The sequence below is a fragment of the Oryzias latipes genome, chromosome 4, assembly GCF_002234675.1.
Source record: "Oryzias latipes chromosome 4, ASM223467v1".
NCBI lineage: Eukaryota > Metazoa > Chordata > Actinopteri > Beloniformes > Adrianichthyidae > Oryzias > Oryzias latipes.
The window spans coordinates 3,862,018-3,881,975 of record NC_019862.2 but is presented as its reverse complement, the minus strand read 5'-3'; the positions used below and the strand labels follow the sequence as shown (position 1 = coordinate 3,881,975).

Sequence of the window (19,958 nt, the reverse complement as noted above, 5' to 3'; positions counted from 1 at the left end):
TGCTCCTTAAAACCACTTTACTTCAGAGCAAAAAAAGATCACAGTCTTTCAATGTTGTATATAATCAGTACAGATAACTATTGACAGCTAAAATAAATTAGACAAACAGAATGAAGTTACAATGCCAAGTTATTACAGTCACATTTCCACCATTACATCCATGGCCTCAAATGTCCCACAGGAGGAGATGAACGCCACCCGTGGACGAGCAGAGCATCTCGAAGAGCAAAACCCAGAGCTCCAGGATGTCGGAAAAAGCGGTGAACCAATCCCCTCCAGAGTAAAACTGAAACAGAACCACCAGGAAAGAGGAGAAGACGACGTTTGCTGACGAGGAACCAGAACTCAAAGGTTCAGTAAAGTGGGATGAAAGCACAGATGAAGGTTTCTTCACCTCTTGCAAGGTTGGAGAACATGTGCTTTTGGTCAAAAAAAGGGGGAATGGTGGGTCAACATCAGAGGTTCATCAACCAGAACCAGCTGCAGCAGGGTCTCTCCTGCCACAAACACTGCTGATCTCCCTCCACATGTGCTGCCAAAGCCAAACGGGTCATGGAATGGAGGACGGATCCACGGGATGCCGTTCTCCCTTCTTCTGCCCCTTCTCTCTGTGAGCAGGGGGACGTCCAAGCAGCAGTGGAGCGTCCTTCCAGTTTAAGTAGGAATACAACAGTCTAAACAATACTGGAGGACCGGACCATGGACCCTGGGATGTGGGGGGGGGGCGACAGCTGGAGCCTGTGTGCAGGTGGATGGGTTTCCGATGGAAGAAGAGAGGGAGACAGGCTGTCCCTCATCCTCCTCATCAGCTGCTAATGATATCTGATGATTACTGGAACTACAGAAACACTGGAATGAGTCAGCAATCCTCCCCATTCCAGACGTTCAGACGCTTCTCCAATACTCACTGATGATAACCAGCAGCAGAGCAATAACAACCAACGCCACGATGATCTTCATCTGTGGAGGAAAGGACACGTCAACACACTCCCCACAACGCTGGACCCTGACCTGCCCCCCCCTCAGAGTGTTGCGCTGCCCCACCTTCATGTCTCTCCACCACATCCTCCTGTGCAGCTGCTTGGCTCGGCTGCTGAAGGCGGAGGCGTTGTCTGACAGACTCTCTGCCGCGGCGACACCGGAGCGGGCCGTGAGGAAGAAACAAACAGCGTTAATGTCAACACAAACTCTCTGGAAGAGGGGAAAAAAACAGGCCCCTCTGCGCCTCGGCTCCATTTGTTCCTAACAACAGTTTAGGCAAAGTCGGCTGTGGTGGACTGAGACGTCGAGGACAGAAAGACGCACCATCGGCCACACACATGTGGGCTCACGTAAACAGAGCAGCCCAACCAGCTCCAGATGTGCATGTTGTTTCCCTCTTCCTGCAGACCACGTGTGCGGGAGCCGACACTCAGACTCATGACGAGAAGCTCAGAGCACCAGACCAACCGAGGCACCGAGTCTCGGCCAAAGCTCCTCCCAGCACACATGGAGGAGCACTTAACCTTTGAGGACGTCCGGCCCCAAGTGAAGATGCTTTGATTTACGTACACAAGCGGCTGGGGCCAAACTTTAACCTCTCTCTGCTGCCCTCTTTTCCGCTGTAGCACATTTTTCGACCCAGGAGCCACAACAGTTTCTGCAGTTCAGATTCTGAGGATCCAGGAGCTTGACAGCAGCCCAAAAATGCCCTCAATCTGAACACGGGACCTGCAGCTCCTGTTTAGTGCCGTCACTGGATCAGAATCAACCACATCTGAACAATTCTCCTTCTCTGAAATATCAGAAATGGACTTCAACAATACTTGGAGAACATTCAAAGTGTCCCATGCCTCAGATGTTAACAACTTGACCCTTCAGAAAACTCATGCTAGTACTCCTTTTCTACTTTTTCACCCTCTGTTCAACCTGGCTATAAGACAATCTGCGTTTCCTGCAAGGTGATAAACAGCCTGGATCGGCCTTTTTTTTTAAGTCAGATGACCCCAGCTGTGTGGCCCTGCGACAGACTGGCGACCTGTCCAGGATGTCCCTATCTCTGTCCACTAGTGGCCAGGATAGGCTCCAGCAGCCGTGTGACCCCATAAAGGGACAAAAACGGGTTTAGAAGAATGAATGAATGCTTCCAACTACCAGCCAGTCACAACTGTCTAGGGATGGGTGGATAAAATTGATTAAATGATCTGAACCGATCCAAGCTAAACTATAACATGGACTTTCTCAGGTGTTCAGATACTTTTTAGCAGCATTAGCATCCAAATAAATGATCTTAAACATCACACAATGTGATTTCCAAAACTCTTTTAGACGTCTGTCACAGTGGACATGCACCTAGGATGAAAATGTCAGACCCCTCCATGATTTCTAGGTGGGAGAACTTCAAATACTTTGGAACTGGAACTCTGACACGATCGGAACGGTGAGTTTTGTGGTCCGTTTCCCACGAATCTGTTCTGTCAGAGGGGCGTGTGCTCGACTCACCTGACTTGTCCTGCAGGTCATCGAGACGCTCCCCCCTCTCGATCACCTTGGAGATGTTCTCCTGCATCACGTCGATCACCTCATCAACCTGCGACTGCACACTGAAGAAGCATGTATTCAGTGAAACATTCCCCGACTCTAACCTCACGCAGCAGGCAGGTGAAGGGGAAAAAGGAGCTTTTCAGCTTCAGCGTGACAGTTTGATCAGCAGCCTTCGCTTCCTTCACAAAGTCTGCTCCTCTAGATCAGTGTTTTTCAACCTTTTTTTGAGCCACGGCACACTTTATCCTTGACAGAAATCTCGCGAAACACCAGCATCCAAAAATTAAAAAAGTAGAAACTCTACAGTCTGTATTGATGGACAGTTCCTCCATGATCTCACATGTATTTTTATGATTATTGTGGCAGAAAAAGCTGGAAGCTGCAGCTGTTTTTTCTGAAAGTTAGAATAAAAGTTAAGTTAGTTTTCAGTTGTTTTTCCCTTCAGTTTATTAACATGCAATTTTATGTAACCTCACAAGAAAAACAAATATATTCTTTCTAAATAGTGATTTATTTATTTAAATATATTTTTTTAGATCAGTGAATGGGTAATTCCCCACGGTACACCTGACCATCTCCAACGGCACACACCGGTTGAAAAACACTGTTCTAGATGATCCCTGACACACACCATCACTTTAAACAAAGTCAACATCTCAAAATGTTCTTAAAATGATGATGAGTAAGGGTTAATGGCCGACAAAGTATGCTTTATCAGAATCAGAACCACCTGACGCGACACATCGGACGGTTGCTTCCGCGAAGTGCGTTTAAAAGTGATAACGCACACTTCGAAGGCCATTAACCCGCTTATACCACGGTCACTTGCAAAAGAAATAAATAGTAAGCAGGTTTTAGTCCTTAAATCTTTTTTTTTATTCTAATTTGAAACACTTTTCTCACAAAAGGAGACCTATTTGTTAACAACACCGCTGCAGTCTAGATTCGGTGATATAGATATGCTGATATTTCCGAACAAAGCATCAGTTCAGAGAGAAAGTTCTCCTCTTACCGCTTGTTTTTGTCCAGATGATGAAGCTAAAGTTCGTTTTAAAGAAGCCAGTGCAGTGATACAGAACGACTAAGCTATGTGACCGGAACTTCTTTTTTAGGCATTCATTACCACTGTGCGTTATCACTTTTTAAATGCACACCCAGCAGCCAATCAGAACTGAGAACTCAACCGGACCATTAAAATGACCCAAGATAATGACTCCTCTAACAAACCAGGGATATTCCCAGCTTGACTGAACAGATGTGGCGGCGAAAACATCAGGACAAAAGCAAAAGACATTAAAGGACAGAGGACCTGCAAACACTTTAAGCTGCCAGAAATGTGTGACCACTTCAAAGGAGGACGAGCAGACAGAGCCAGACACTACATCCACTTGTGCAGGTGGCATTCCTCTACTCTGTGATGAATGCATCACATCCCTCAGACTGCCAGTGCCCTTAAAGCCAACATGGACAAACAAGTCTACAGAGCTGAAAAGGGCTTTTCTGCTCTCTGGCAGACTTAAACAAAGCCGAGGAGAAGTCCAGCAAAGGTTACACAACATTCTGCAGCCGCTCTCACACCAAGTCATCCAGCAGCCTTTGGTAAACACATGAGTTACATAACACAGAGATGGCAGGGAGATGCTGTAGCTACAGTGAGAAATGTGTTTGTACTTACTGCTTGATTTTGTTGTTCGGAGCTCCAAATCTGGGTCCTGAGGGCCCCCTCCTGCAAAACAGTGGAAATGAGTTCCAGGTGTAAAGTCATAGACTTGTGAGTGTCATAATGTCAGCCAAAGGAATTATTTGCAGAGAACACTGGCTTTTAAACTACCCCGTCTTTCTATTTTCTGACAGTATACTTGGTGGAGAAAATGTTTCTTATCAAAAGAACTCACAGAAAAAAGTCTTCCTCCTCGTCAGAGTCTTCCTCCAGGAGGTTCCTCTGTAACAGTGCAGACAAGCAGTCAGGGAGCAAGAAGATCCAAAGAAACAATCACATACAAAACACATGAAAGATCTTCTGCAGATCAATAAGATCAAACTGGTTCTTCACACCAGCCTGTTCACTGCATGTCATTAGTTCACAAATAAAAAAAACCCCACATCATTTTACATTTAATGTTGCAGATTAGGATGCAAATTGACTGTCCTGCTGTCCAACAAGCCCTGAGCTGCAAATGACCTCTGACTTCACAGAAGGTCCAGTAGGTTTAAGCACCAATGAGTGAATAATAATAAACGCCCTGCTTCTAATGGTCTTCTCTGACACTTCTAAACATCTGGAACTAGAAAAATCACTGCATTGAAAGCTTAAATGCATCACTGACAACTTTAAGTAAGACTGCGTGCAAACTGAACCAAATGGTATATAAGAGAATAAGTGCAGAAAGCTGGATTCACTTCTCTAAGGAGGAGAAAGGAACGGCTCGTTCTGATTGGGCCAAATGCAGCAGCACAAAATCCATTAGTGAAAAAAAAGCCTTTAAATGTTTGACTTTTCAGTAGTTTCTGTCATTAGAATCATCTTTTAGACAAAACAACACCTGCTACTACAAAGAGAAGCAAAATGAAGAACCGCGGTTCCAATAAACCGACTTTTTCCTTGTAAACATGTCATCTGTCAAACCGCTGCAGGGATGGCAGGAGGCCTGGTGAAAATGAAACACTTTCTCAGCCAACGCCTAACGCTTTCCCTCTGTGTGAGCGTCTTTGAAGACAGACGAGGGCTGTAGGACGGTGGGCTGTGATAGGAAGGAAGGAGGATTTGTTCCTGGGGCTGGGTCTCACCAAAGATGTCCAGAATCGAATCACCAGAGCCTGGATCCATTTGAATCATGACTTTAGATTCAATTCAATTTGAATTGACGCTGTTTACACATTTAGACATACTTGTATAGAAACACAAAAATACTCTATATATGTTTTGTAGTTATTCATATCACTCTGATAAAGTTCACAGACTGTCAAATGTATTATTGAAATAATAACCAACCAGATTGTTAAGACCATACAGTGCTACCTGGTTTTTTACGGAGCCCGTGATCTGACGTTAAAACGTTTGAATGAAGAAGTGTTTAAAACAAAGAAAATCCTAAACCAGAAGTAGTTATTTGTCGGGGAGTCTCTTTTCTGGCCCCGATTTTGTGGAAAATGAAACAAATCTTCTCATCTACTTTGTTAGATTTGCCAAGTTTAATTTGGAACTACACTGTTTCCATAAATATGTGAATAAACCAACTCACGCCATGAGTCATTCATAAAGACGGATACTTGGATTTACAGCAGATACCGTCACATTTCTGTCTGTGTGTGTCTCCTGACAATGCATGGAAGACACAGAGGATGTTTAGAGATCGTATTTAGATGTTTTAAAAAGCTCTGCAGACAGCCGCTCTGAGCTTCCTCCGTCTGCCGTACAACCGGCGGTCCAGGGGCCGCCCGGCGTAGCGATCACCTCGCCGAAGTCAATGGAAACATCAATGATGCAATGGCAAAATATATTTTATTTATATTAGAGCTGTGACGGTGTGGGATTTTTGATCAGCGCGGTGACGAAGCTGTAATAATCGCGGTGTCGCGGTCAGGTAGTTGATCTGTGTGCTCACAGAGCCGACCAAGCTGAACAGCAGGACCCACGCCAGCGGGTTTTTCACCACGTTTGTCCCCGCTATGGCTTCCTTGACGGCAATGCCCACTCCTTTGACACACACACATAATATGGGGTGTGTAAAAAGGTCCCCATTATTTTGAAGGAACGAATTTCTATTTCGTGGGATCGAGTAAGTATTTTTTTACCGATGTAGGATCACTGGCTCCGTAGGTTTCTCAAACGGAGAAGCTCCAACAAAATGTGCAGATTGTTCAGAAACCTGCGTTTGAGTTTGACCACTAGGTGGAGCTTTGGCTATAGCGTTACACTTCATTTCAGAAGAATGAGCAAATACCGCTGCTTTAGACCACAAATGGTTACGTTGAAAAAAAAGTTTACTTAAAAGAGTTTGGAAAATTCATGCCTGTGAGTATATAAAGCTGTTCATTTAGTTAGCAATGTTTGTTTAGATCGACCGAGCGTTAGCATTAGCCATCCTATGGGAAATTCCATTATACGGTAGCATTAAGCTAGCAGAGTTTGCCTTTACTGTTGTTATGCGTTAGGTTCCAGGAAAAGGTAAGGCATAAAAGATCAATCTGTACTTTTATGGATCGATTACTGATTTATTAAGCTTGGATCAATTCATATCGATTGATTGATTTGACCAACCCAGCCTTATTTTGTTCAACAAGAATTATCCATTCATCCATCCATCCATTTTCTTCCGCTCATCCAGGACCGGGTCGCTGGGGCAGCAGTCTAAGTAAAGATGTCCAACCTTCCTTCGCCCTGGCCACTTCCTCCAGCTCCTCTGGGGGGACCACGAGGCATTCCCAGACCAGCCAAGAGACGTAGTCTCTCCAGCTTGTCCTGGGTCCTCCGCCCAGTGGGACAGGCATACAGGAGGCATCCGGACTAGATCCCCGAGACACCTCAACTGGTCCCTCTGAATGTGGAGGAGCAGCGGTTCTACTCTGAGCTCTCCACGGGTGAACGAGCTTCTCACCCTATCTCTAAGGGAGCGCCCAGCCACCCTACGGAGGAAGCTAATTTCAGCCGCTTGTATTCGGGACCTCGTTCTTTCGGTCATGATCCAGAGCTCATGACCATAGGTTAGTATTGGAACAAGAAGGGTATCCTTCTTCATTACTTTACTTTAACACCTTGAAACATATTACTGAAACGTATTTCCAATCATTTGATCAAATCATTTTAAGGAGGGAACCATCATCTCCATTCGTTCAGCTTAAGAACAACCAAACCTTAAATCGGTATCATCGGTTCCATCTCACCCTTTCACTGCGGACAGATCCTGTGACCTCCTCATCATTGAGATGCCGTTTAAACTTGGGGGGCATGTTGTCTTCAGGCTGCTCCTCCCACTCTGGCTCCCTCTACAGGCCAGAACAAACAGTCAGTTCATGACAGGAACAGTCCGCAGTTATCTCTTTGTCACAGGTCAAAATACCAGAAAACCTGTCATTCTTCCAGAGGGTTAGGGTGAGTGTGTACTGGAGTTCTACATGTCATTTAGTATAAACCATTGATTGTATAAGACATTGTTTTTCAACCTTTATTGAGCCAAGGTACACTTTTTCCTTGACAAACATCCTGCAGCACACCAGCATTCAAAAATGCTAAAAAAAGGAGAAACTCCACAGTCGGTATTGATCAACAGTCCCTCCACGATCTCGTGTGGCAAAGCTGGAACGTTCACCTGTTTTTCCCGAAAGCTGTAATAAAAATTAAAACAATTTTCAACTAAATTAGTTGAAAACTTGCCCTGGTAGTTGTTTTTTCCTACAGTTTATTAATATGCAATTTTATGTAACCTCACAAAAAATAAAATAAATAAAAACAGTATATTCCGTCTAAACAGGGATTTATTTTTCTTGAATGTTTGTGCAAAAGCAACTGTAATTTTTGAACAATTAAACGATCACATGCTTGATAAAGTTTACACGAACAAAGACTAACATGTTTATGTTCAATTGTAGCTCCACCGGCAGCCCACTAGTGTGCCATGGCTCAAAGGTTGAAAAACTCTGGTAAAAGAGAACTGGACTGAGCAAGTGTGACGTCATTCATGGACAACGACTTGTTTCCCGTTCCATTGAAATAGAGTCAATTCAGTCGCCATTATTTTTTGATACGGCTGTTGTCATGTTGAAACCAGAGGTCGTCAGTAAGCAGTCATCTGTCCAAGTGAGTCTAAGGTTGTGTCCGAATTCCTTCTCTGATCACTATAAAGTGCGTTTGCCACTTTCTAGGATCTCTGAATGGATGGATGTCTGAATCCACTATTCCAAAATCCAGCGCCCTAGAAATTTCTCAGAAGTCTCTGCGAAAAACCAGTGTGCATGGATGCTCACTAGATCTGTGAATATAGACCACAATGCATTGCGCCGGTACAATTTTTACCCAAAAAGTATCTGAATGTATTTTTTTAAATAAACCATCAGAGTTTTTATCTTCAAAAGACAGTGGACTCATAAATAATCCTCACAAAATGCTAAATTTTAACTTTGTAAAAATCGATGACATCATATCCACCGTTTAAAAAAGAGAAAGAGTAGTGAGCGTAGTGTCCGAATTATTATATTATCATTATAGTTCAACACTATGGAGCCCCAAAATGTTGTTATTAAATAAATATGACCTTGTGCAATCACACAATCAACCAATGAATCTCTCATAAATATATAAAAAGGTCATGAAATTGTGAAAAACCTGCACACGTATTTTAAATTAGCCATTATATTATTAAATATGTTTCATTTTGCTTTAAAAAACCTGTTCATTATTTTAAAACAGCATTTTAAAATATTTATTTTTTATTATGTTGAATATTATTCTAATTGTCTTTTTTCAGGAACTGAAATATTTATTGGTATATTGTGTGATTGCACAAGGTCATATTTATTTATTTAATTATGAACAGTTTGGAACTCCATACAACACTATATAGTTTAGTTAGTAGTTAGGGCGAGAATTCGGACACAGCCTGAGTCTACATTTCTATGGCAACCACTCTCACCAATTATTAGTGAGTGTGTTAGAAGACCACACCCCTCGAAATTGGGTTCGGGGGATCCTGTCAATCAAACACTTGAAGCTTTGGACACACAAGACCACCTACTTTTACTGAGGCATCTGATTGGTCAGTTTATAACTTGGATATCTTGCACCACGGCAAAAAATATTGTGGGGGGGAAAAACAGATGTTTTAAAAAAAGATATCAGATCAATAATGTTTATTCTGACCAATAGAATGAGTAACGACTGTTTGGAACGCCAGGGGGCGGAGTTACCCGGTCCAGTTCTCTGTGTACAGTCAATGGTGTAAACACAACAAGCAGGAAATCACTAAAGGGATGCTGGGAGGTGCTGTGATCCACACACACACACACACACACACACACACACACACACAATCATCCACAGACCTCACTTATCTCACAAACAAGACAACGGATACCATTGAATCTGATACAGTCGGACAGTGTAGCTATGGCTGTGTCCTTTTCTGGCACTGCGACTGGAGAAAGGGCCTCTGGGCGGAAGAGGACAGCAGAAGCATCGGACAGCTCTGAGGCGGCGAGGAGAAAAGCAGAACCAAGACTAACCTGTTACAACTAAAGGGAAAGCTTTGGCAAACATCACACCTTTGTCCAAGTAGGACTCCTTTGCTGAAGATCATGTTCCGAAACTACCAAATACATTTGTTTGACTCGAAGAGATCTAAGAAACTGCAGTGATTTTTTTTAATTATTCGTTTAAGTTAACAGTTTTTATTTACAGATTTTCATATGAATAAATGGCTATCCGTTAGAAATGACAAGGAACTAGGCTGAAGCACAACTACACCTGCGAGGCTTATGACCAGTGACTGACTGACTGACGCAGTGACAACTTAGCCGATGGAGCTTTTTTGCTAATTTACCCGGAAACTGCACAGATTCCGGTCACCACTCAAACGTGAGCCACTGTCCGGTACTGCCCGTGAACCGAAGCTACCGTAACCGTGTGAACGTCACCAAATCGTTCATTCAAAGGCAAAAGTCAATTTTAAACATAGCTCAGCTAATCTATGCTAGCTAAGGATGCTAAAGAGAAAGCTACCTGTTGTTCAGAGCTGCGGCGCCGGAAGTTCTTCACAGAGACAGGCTAGAGGGGCGTGTCCATAATGTATGTGGGCGTGTCCTAATGCAAAATTCCCACGCACTTTACCGAGAGTCACATACACACATTCAGAACAGTGCCTTTGGTGTGAGAGAGGTGTTTTTTGGACTAGCTCTGTGTGTGCTATGTCATTAAGTATTGTGGGAAGAGTCTCAGCTGTGATTAGTCTATTTCTACCAAAGCTGTCCAGAATTTTCATAAGATCGTCACAGTCAACTGCAAAGATGTCACTCATTGGTAACATCAAAACTTCAAGTCTTTGGTTGCTCACAAACGGCACAATATGAGCTTTAAGGTCTGTGTTCACACGATAAAAAAGCACTTGTTCAATGAAGGGAAGTTTGGGAGATGCTTGCTGACAATCCAGGTAACCAAAAAAAAAAAAGAAAGAAAACCTTCCAAAAGAAATCTGGCTACTGCTTTCCATGTTTCAGCAGTAAAATCGTGTTGAACGTGCAAACATTTGTAGAAATCATGCCAGAAGCAGCTCAGAACATCTCTCAGTCTTCCAGATCCATTTCCTACTTCCTCTGTGTTGTCTGGAAGTCTGCGTTTCACAATCACTTCTGTGTTTAAAATTTCAGCATCAGAGAAAGCAGCAATCAAATCATGCAAGGTGTTGCTATGATGTATGCTGACTCTTGTTTTATCTTGTGAGGTAGTCGAGCTTGGGGGGAAAAGAAAGTCTTCGTAGATCAGCGTGTCACTTTCATCTTCACCCCCATTGTAAACAGGACCAAATGTGATTTCTGAGTCAACAGACATTTTTATTTATTTTTATTTCACCTTTATTTAACCAGGATAAAAACTCATTGAGATTAAAAATCTCTTTTTCAAGAGCGTCCTGGCCAAGAGGCAGCAGCACAACAATAACACACAACACTTATATACACTCACACTCAATCATAAAAGACAGTTTTAAATAAAGCATTTACAATTTGAAAGCTTTGTCTCACGTTCATTTAAAAGTTTTTTAAAAGAGCCCAGGGAGATCAATTCTTTCAATTTAAAATCTTTCTGGAGTTCATTCCAAAACTGTGCCGCAGCAAATCTAAAAGCCTTTTTTCCCATCTCTGTGCGCACTCTGGGCACAGAGAGCAGGACCGTGTCCTGAGAGCGCAGGCTGTAGCTGCTGCTGCTCTTCAGTTCTATGAGCTGCTGGAGATAAGACGGTACCAACCCAAGAATGCATTTATAAATTAAAAGGTACCAATGTTTCAGTCTGCGCTGGGATAAGGAGGGCCAACCTACCCGAGCATACAGAAGACAGTGATGGGTTAGTGACCTCATGTTTGTTATAAAACGCAGTGCACCATGAAAAACAGTATCCAAAGCATGCAAAGCATCAGCAGAAGCATTCATATAAACCACATCACCAAAATCAAGGACAGACATAAAAGTAGCAGTGACAAGTTTCTTACGGGCTTCGAATGATAAACATGATTTGATTCTGAAATAAAAGCGTAATTTTAGTTTCAGCCTATGAGCCAGTTTCTGAATATGTGGTTTAAAAGTTAGACAATCATCAATTAAAATACCAAGGTATTTGTATTCTGTGACCAGTTCAATTAAATGCCCTTCTTTTGTAGTAATTGGGAGCAGGTTTTTGAGTTTGGCTTTGCTTTTAGAGAATAGCATGTATTTAGTCTTATTTGAGTTTAAAACCAGTTTTAAATGATAAAAAGTGTTCTGCAGTTGATTAAAAGCTGATTGGAGCTTTGATATGGCAAGCTCAACTGAAAGTGCTGAAGTGTACAAGATGGTATCATCAGCATATAAGTGCAGGTTATCGATGATACCTTTATCAAGGTCGTTTATATAGATTGTAAAAAGCAGTGGCCCAAGAATCGAGCCTTGTGGAACCCCTGCGGATACTTTTAAAAATTTTGATTTTTGGTTCTGAACCTTTACACACTGTGTCCTGTCAGACAGGTAGTTTGCAAACCACCCAACAGAATGCTCTGACAGCCCAATACTGCGCAGTTTATTTTTAAGCACAGCATGGTCCACAGTATCAAAGGCTTTAGAGAGGTCGATGAAAAGGGCGGCACAGTGGCGTTTGTCATCCAGAGATTCAGATATGTCATTTAAAACTTTAAGAGCTGCGGTTGTTGTGCTGTGTTGCTTTCTAAAACCTGATTGTGATGGGCTTAAAATATTATTTGAAATGAGAAATTCTTTTAATTGTACGCTTATAAGACCTTCCAAAACTTTTGCCAAAATGGGTAACTTGGAAATTGGTCTATAGTTATTCAAATTTGTTGGGTCACCACCTTTAAGTAGAGGTAACACATAAGCGGACTTCCAAGCATGCGGAATGGTGTTTGTGGACAAAGACAAATTAAATAAATAGGTCAGTGGAAGTGCGATAGAGTCTGCTGCCGCTTTTATAAAATATGGTTCCAGATCATCAGGACCAGCAGATTTAGTAGGATCAAGGAGTTTAAGGGCTTCTGAGACTTCTGAAGTTGTGAAGAGGGAAAATGAGAAATTATGTATTAAATCTTCGTGATTCACAGGGAGGGAGTACTCAGCTGAATGTTTTATAGAATTAAATAATGATCCAGAGGAAACAAAATGCTCATTAAAACATAAAAGCATCTCTGTCTTGTCTGTTATATTACAAGTGTTTTTCATTATACTTGAAGGGAGCTCAATACCTGAATTATTTTCATTTAGGGACTTAACTATCTTCCAAAACTTTGAGGGATTATTTAAATTTTCTGTAGTATTTTTCAAAAAATGGTCAGATTTCACATTTCGAATTGCAGTAGTGCAAGCATTGCGTAGTTTTCTGAATGCCAGCCAGTCAGATGCATTATCAGAATGTCTAGCTTTTGCCCATGCTACATTCCTTTCATGTAGTTGGTTAGCCAAATCTGAGCTAAACCACGGATTATTACGACCTTTCACTTTATAGTGCCTGATAGGAGCATGTCTATCAAGGATTTTTGTAAATTCATTATGGAAATAACTCCAGGCCCTTTCAACATTATCAATTTCCATCATCGTGTGCCAGTCAAATTCATATAGTTCTTGACAAAAGGATTGTTCACAAAATTGCTTGACATTGCGTTTTATGATAATGTGTGGTTTGGTTTTGGGCATTTTTGTGTTTCTCGATGTAGCAATGATACAGTGATCACTTATATCATTTGCAAATACAGCAGCAGTTGAATACTTTGAAGGAGAATTTGTAAGAATCAAATCAATTAGCGAGGATTTCTCCGGAAATTTGGGGTTAGGTCGAGTAGGATCATTTACTAATTGAAAGAGGTTCAGGGAATCACAGTAAGATTTAAAATCATCAGAAACAGCTTGCAACCAGTTCCAGTTTAAATCTCCAATTATTACAACTTCATTGTATTTTAAGGAAGACAGCAGTTCCATTAAAGAGGGAAGAGCAGAGCCATCAGCAGAGGGCGCTCTATAGCAACCAACTAGGGTAATATGCAGAGAATTAGAGATCTCCAGATCAAGAGCTAAAAGTTCAAATTTCTTTGCCATTGATGTTTGCAGAAGAACTTTTGCATTAAGTTTAGTTTTGATATAGATGGCTATACCTCCCCCCCTTTTGGGACGATCAGCCCTAAAAACATTATAACCATTGATATGTATGTCAAAGTCAGTTATTGATTTGTTTAACCATGTTTCAGAAACAACAATTACATCTGCTTCAGTTGAAATTGCCCAAATGCGTATCATATCCATTTTAGGCAATAAACTCCTTACATTGAGATGAATGAATCCAAGACCATTACGAGATTTGAAGTCTTCAGGAGTACTAAAAGTAGGACTATCTGGTCCAGGGTTTGGTGGAATATTCCCGGAGATTAACAACAATAAGAAGATGAGGCGTCTTTGAAGTTGTGGTTTCTTACATACTGCATTTGAAGGTCCTAGAGATGGGAACGTTTTTAAGAATGCTATAGTAGAGTTTATAGTAAAATTCTTCTGAAGAACCATTACACAGCTGAGGTGCAGCAGTTCATTTGGATTGTCTGAGAGACACACAGATGCGTATGCATTATGACATTCATGAATAAAAGTTTTTGTTCCAGCATGAAATACACAACACACTGGATTCACTGGACGGGAGTCATCTGACTCCCGAAGAGCTACGGCAATGCCAAAGTCTCCGATGGAATATAAGGCCAATGTTAGCAGGAAGAATATTTCAGCCCTTGATATTATTTGCCGGGGGCTTTGAAGGAAGGTATTTAAAACTTTGGCCATGGCAGCCTTCAGTCCAGATATCTGCCAGAATCCAGTTCGGGATACACCGAGAGCCGTTTTTTTTTTTTTTTTTTTTTTTTTTGTTTTGTTTTGTTTTTTGTCAGACGTCCTCCCGTGACGTGCCACACAAACAGCAAGGAACACGGAGCTTGAAAGCTGCGGGCAAAAAGAGCGAAATTACTGCCCAAGCTTAGTTCAACTTTAAATGGGTATAGATCACACGATCCGAGGGTTGAATCAAGCACTTTCCTTCACACAAAGATAGCAAGCTCATCAACCAGCCAAGCGCTCCTGGATCTGCTTCGGATAGGGCATATCACACAGGTGCTAGGAAGGCAGGACGGCATCAGCATCTCAACTTTGGCAAAAATATATACAATAGTGCGCCAGCTTCGATAGAAGGTAAATTGGGACTTCCCTTAATTGATGAAGTATAAGGCCCGTCAAGGTTAGTCACGCCAGGAATCCAGCGACGATCACCCGGTGATAATCTTCATGATGACCGCATACAGTTCATGATCGTCGAAAAAATAAAAAATAAAAATAAAAAAAATAAAAATAAAAAATGGAGCGTTCCTTCGAATATCAGTGAACCAACCCTGGTTTTGGGTCTTAATGAATCGAGTAGGCTTTGACTCACAGAGTTTCGGAGCTAGCCTTTCTAAAAACAAGCACGGTAATTGATAAACAAAATACCATTCTCAGAAAGGCCAGAAACAACTATAAATTATAATCTAAAATAGCTTAAAAGTCGTTAAGAAAAAATAAAAATAAACTCATTCATTCACAGGACGCTAACAGACAGACAGAGTGCGTGCTGCCATCTTGGCGTCTCGACCTGTGCACCAAATAAAAATAGGACGCCCAGACATGGATAACCAGGGGGGTATTCCAGGGAGCATATTAAAACTACCCTGACTTTAATCCTGAACTCTGGCTGAAATCCGCCTGAACTTGCTTACTCTGGGTATGTTGGTTCCAAAAGACCGGATATGAGTTAGCGTAATTACGCTCGACTTGGTAACCCTGGGTTAATGCACGTGCACAGCAAGTACATAAAGACATTCTCAATGGATCACCGATTTCCGGAGTCACCATGGAAACGCGTGGTGAAAAAAAGAGAGCGCTACAATTCAGTGAGACGGAGTCTGAGATTAATGACGGCGTATGAAGATTATAAACCCATCAAAAAAGTAACACGGCTGCATCATCAAAAGAAAAAAGGAAAAAAAAGAGTTTCTGCTTGCAGAAAAATAACGGACAAAGTAAAAGCAATAGTTTCTGATCTTATTTCTATTATTCTTGTGACGCATATATATATATAACTTATCCAACTTAAATGAATTACTTATTACTTTATTCAACCTAATTTCTTACGTCTATCCAACTCAATATTTCTTTTTACAACTCAAATTTACATATTTATCTAACTAAATATCATATTACTCCAGTTTAATTAAATGTTTTTCAATCTTAATTTATTGCAATTCTTGAACTCTCCTATGTCTAAGAGGCTGCAGATTTTCTCATTTTTATAACAATAAAATGAATGAAACAAAATGGAACCACATTATGAAGTCTGTTCTCTGACTTAAATATTCCTCCACTGGGCAGTAAAGGTTCTAAATAAACTCGTGATCCTCTTCCTCCCTCTCCCTCATGGTGCTGAAAGAATTAAACATAACAGGGTAAAATAACTTGGTAAAACACATTAAAACAGCTAAACAACTAAACACATTTTGTCAAAAAACCACACTTGAACCCAAATCCGTCCAGACAGGCAAAGTGAATGGTATCCCACAATCCCTTGCGGTGCCGATCTAACAGCAGCACCAAAGTTACACCTACTTAATTGAATTAATTTGAATGAAAGTAAAATAACTGATAACTACGTGTTATTTTTAAGCTGACTTAAAAATGATTTCTCTTAACTGAAGCACATAATTAAGTTAGATCAAAGTAAAAAAGTTTATCTTTCCAACATCCATATGTGGTCTTATCACCATTTCACTGTGGAAAAAGTATTATCTGAGCTTCTTCATCCACTAAATCATCTTCAAATGGACACGCCATGCTGCTTCACCTCTCTGAAAACAAACTAACCTTCAACTAAACCTGCTCCAGACCAGGTTATGTTCAGAGCATGAGTTGCCATGGCAACTTGACATACCCTGAAACATACCTCTGTTTTTGGAACTGAAAGCTGAGGTTATCAACTTCCTTAGCCTCAAACTTACTGTGGTAGCTCACATAACCTGCTTTCTGGAACAGGGCCCTGGGCTTTCAGTAGTGCTACGTCTGAATCACTCAACACCGCATAAACTATTTTACGATGCAGAAACGAGCTTTGCGTTGCGTATTGATAATTCCTGTAGCCATGATAAATGCCTCTAAATAAACTGAATAAACAAAATCGTAAACAAATCTCTTTTTTTGCAACTACAGAAAGTAAAAAGCATTGAAAATAACACGTGAATAATTAACACGATTCAGATATTTTTAGGCCTTCAGAGAAGGCCTTGACGACCCACCACTGGACAAACGTCATCATCTGATCAGTGATGATCTAAATTACCAACCTTTCTTCTTTTGTTTCATTTTTCAACATTTTATGTTGTTTTCTAAAACTTTTTTTTTCATTCATTCTTTTCCTTTGCCGTTTTTCCCTCTCGGGGTCACTATCCCGGCCACTTGTGTGTGAAGGCATGGGATGTCCTGGACAGGTCGCCAGTCTGTCGCAGGGTAGAATTTTCTAAAAAAAAAAAAATGTTTTAAATAAGCTTTGGTTTCAGGATTTGTTGTGGTTTCTAAAATCGATTGTTGTTTTTTTGTTATCTGTTTTCTATATTTGTTGTTGTTATGATCTTTAATATGTTTTTGTGTTGATTTGTTGGTGATTTCCCCTTTAGGGCAAAGTCTTCTGACCTGCGAGAGCCCCACCATTAAACAAACGGGCAAGATATGTTACTCCCTTCCTGACCTGTAGGGGGCAGCAGAGTGCGTCTCCAGTCTTCTGTGAAAGAAAGAAGAAGTAGAAAGTGCCTAGGAGCGGGCGTTCGACTCGTTTGCGTGTTTGTACGGTCCTATCCTTCCTTTTCCTGCATCCATGCAGACCGCAGGCGGCGGTACTCGTCCTCTCTTCGGGGGGTCCATGTCCGCTGTCTTCCCCTCAAACGCCACGGATGTCAGCGTCTTTAGAGACATTCCGGACAACCAGGAGGTGTTCGCGCATGCTCACACGGACCAGAGCCTGATCGTGGAGCTGGTGGAGTACCAGGCCGACGTGGCCGATCCGGACGCTGCCAGGTTCCACCTGGAGGACATCGCAGGCAGCAACGGGGCTGTGGGCGCTTCCGAGGTGACCGGCGTGCTGGAGCTGCCCAGAGCGGAGCTGTCTCTGGTGGAGTGCAGCTCCGCGTGGAAGGCAACGGGCGCGCAGCGCGTCGCCAAGTTCAACGAGGAGACCCGGAACGCGGTGACCGTACACCTGGGCGTGTTCCGTCTGCCGCAGTTCTCCACGGACGTCCTGATAACCTTCAACGACCCTCAGAGCATCAGCCCCGGCAGCAGCAGCGCAGCCTTGGCGGAGGCGCACCGAGAGCCGTGGACGCTGCAGGACTTCCAGCGCCTCCTGCAGACCGTCACTCTGAACGACCCCGGCCTGTTTGGCTAGAATCTGCTGGGCTTTTGGACAATCTGATGGATTTTGCGTGACAATAAAAGCTGAACCTGTTGTCAGAGAATGAATTTCAGCTGATGCTGGAAGGCTTGTTGAATACTGATGTGTGATGCTGAGAGTCCTTTCAAAAACAGACCCGTAGAAACTAAGTGCGTGACTGCAGCTGAATCTGTGCTGTGTTCAGAAACATGACAGTGACACTAACTTAGTGTCCCTGCTCTGTTTTTACGGTCCTGGGCAGAGATGGCGCCTGAGACTGAACTGTCACTTGAGCTGGTTGCCATGGCGATGGCAGCAAAGTGGTGGTAGACCCTCCTGCACACCTTTCCTTTTCTTGACCATTTCAGACTGTTGCTTTCCGTTTCAGTGTCTGGAATTTAACTTGAAAAGAGGGAATAAGTTATAGTTACATTGCCCAAAGAGTAATAGTAACCCCATTAACGCATCCTAAAAGTAATTACTCAAAGTAATTTCAGTGATACATTTTGTTAAAATACAGCAATACATTGTATGTTTTTTTTCAGCTGTCCATAAACATAAAAAATAACTTTAGTGCAATGATCCAATGAAAATGACACTTCCAGTATTCTGGTCTAATTCTACCAATTAAATTATGTTTAATTATAATAGGATTGAAATATTTATCAGAATTATCTCACAAAACAGCAAAAAGCACCATAGGGGGGGGGGGGGGCACCATCCTTCCACTTAAGAAGAATAAGGCGTCTGGCTAAGAAGGTTGAGAAGGTGATCCTGCAGGCAATGTTGGCGCCACGCCGTTTATTCAAAACAACAATCCAAGTGGGTTTACGGTTCATTTGACTCCTAAGATGCAGCTAAGTGCCTCACAGATATCTCCCCCAAAGCACTGTAGTTTAGGACAGAACCAAAAAGTGTGAATTCATGTGGCTTCTGATGACTTGCAGCTGCTGCACAGTGGATCAGTTTGTGGATACATTGGAGTCAATCTGGCTTTACAGAGGTGGGAGGGATGCCCAACCTTAAATTGTAGTGGACAATGTTTTGCACACTGAGGATGAGTTAATGTTCCTAAAAATATTGTCCCAGTCTGTTCCACTAATAGTTTCACTAAGATCCTGTAGAGCAGCGTTTCTTAACCCTGGTCATCTGGAACACTGTCCTTCGTGTTTTCCATGTTGTCCTGCTTATACATCGTCATTGAAGGCAGGTTGGATTGAAGACATGTAGGACAGTGTTTTCAGAGGACCAGGGTTGCTATAGAGAAAGAAGCAGCTGTTACTCAGTCATTTTATTGGTCAGAATAATCGTACTTGACCTTTTTAGAAACAACTGTGTGTTTGTTCATCTGCTTCTCATCCCCAGCTAGGATGAGGGGGTTTTATGACACGCTGTCCTAAGCTGATAAAGAATGCTGTTTGAACTGAGAATCCACCCAAATGGTTCATTATACGACACCCCCAGATGAACTTTTCTCTTTGTTTGGAAATTGTCACCTCCTACTTGTGTTCTTAATAAAGCAGCACTGGGAGAAGCAGTCCTTTGAGAGGAGAAGGGTGGTGGACATCTTCCGTCACACTTGCTTTGATTCTTGTTGTGGTTTGTTGTTTCTTATTGTATTTTTCTTTAATGTCTAGATGCATTTATCTGACAATACCTCAGTGAAAGCAAGTGGTGCCTGCTGGCCCCCACCTCAAATGTTTGACTGATTCTCCCGAGCCCGGTTTTAGTGTGGACTTTGAATTAGAGGTGTGTCTTAGTAAGAGT

The 19,958-nt window shown here is 42.1% G+C and overlaps 2 protein-coding genes across 5 annotated transcripts; one reads left to right on the top strand and one right to left on the bottom strand.

Moving 5' to 3' along the window:
- vamp4 (vesicle associated membrane protein 4) lies at positions 1–15,494 on the bottom strand. 4 transcript variants are annotated; one of them, XM_023954008.1, is made up of 9 exons: positions 10,238–15,494; positions 9,594–9,704; positions 7,408–7,509; positions 4,419–4,465; positions 4,199–4,249; positions 2,482–2,582; positions 1,045–1,124; positions 909–960; positions 1–838 (listed from the first exon to the last, which is right to left on the bottom strand). In XM_023954008.1, the coding sequence occupies exons 2-9, from the start codon at positions 9,594–9,596 to the stop codon at positions 813–815; spliced, it is 462 nt and encodes a 153-aa protein (XP_023809776.1). In that variant the 5' UTR covers positions 9,597–9,704; positions 10,238–15,494; the 3' UTR covers positions 1–812. The 4 variants fall into 4 exon arrangements, 3 of the variants coding, with proteins under 3 accessions (XP_023809776.1, XP_023809777.1, XP_023809778.1); XM_023954009.1 differs by lacking the exon at positions 9,594–9,704; XM_023954010.1 differs by lacking the exons at positions 9,594–9,704; positions 10,238–15,494 and adding an exon at positions 9,742–10,017.
- Positions 9,679–19,777, top strand: rangrf (RAN guanine nucleotide release factor). The gene is made up of 2 exons (XM_020701773.2): positions 9,679–9,790; positions 17,443–19,777. The coding sequence occupies exon 2, from the start codon at positions 17,640–17,642 to the stop codon at positions 18,204–18,206; it is 567 nt and encodes a 188-aa protein (XP_020557432.1). The 5' UTR covers positions 9,679–9,790; positions 17,443–17,639; the 3' UTR covers positions 18,207–19,777.
- The last annotated feature ends 181 nt before the right edge of the window (positions 19,778–19,958 follow it).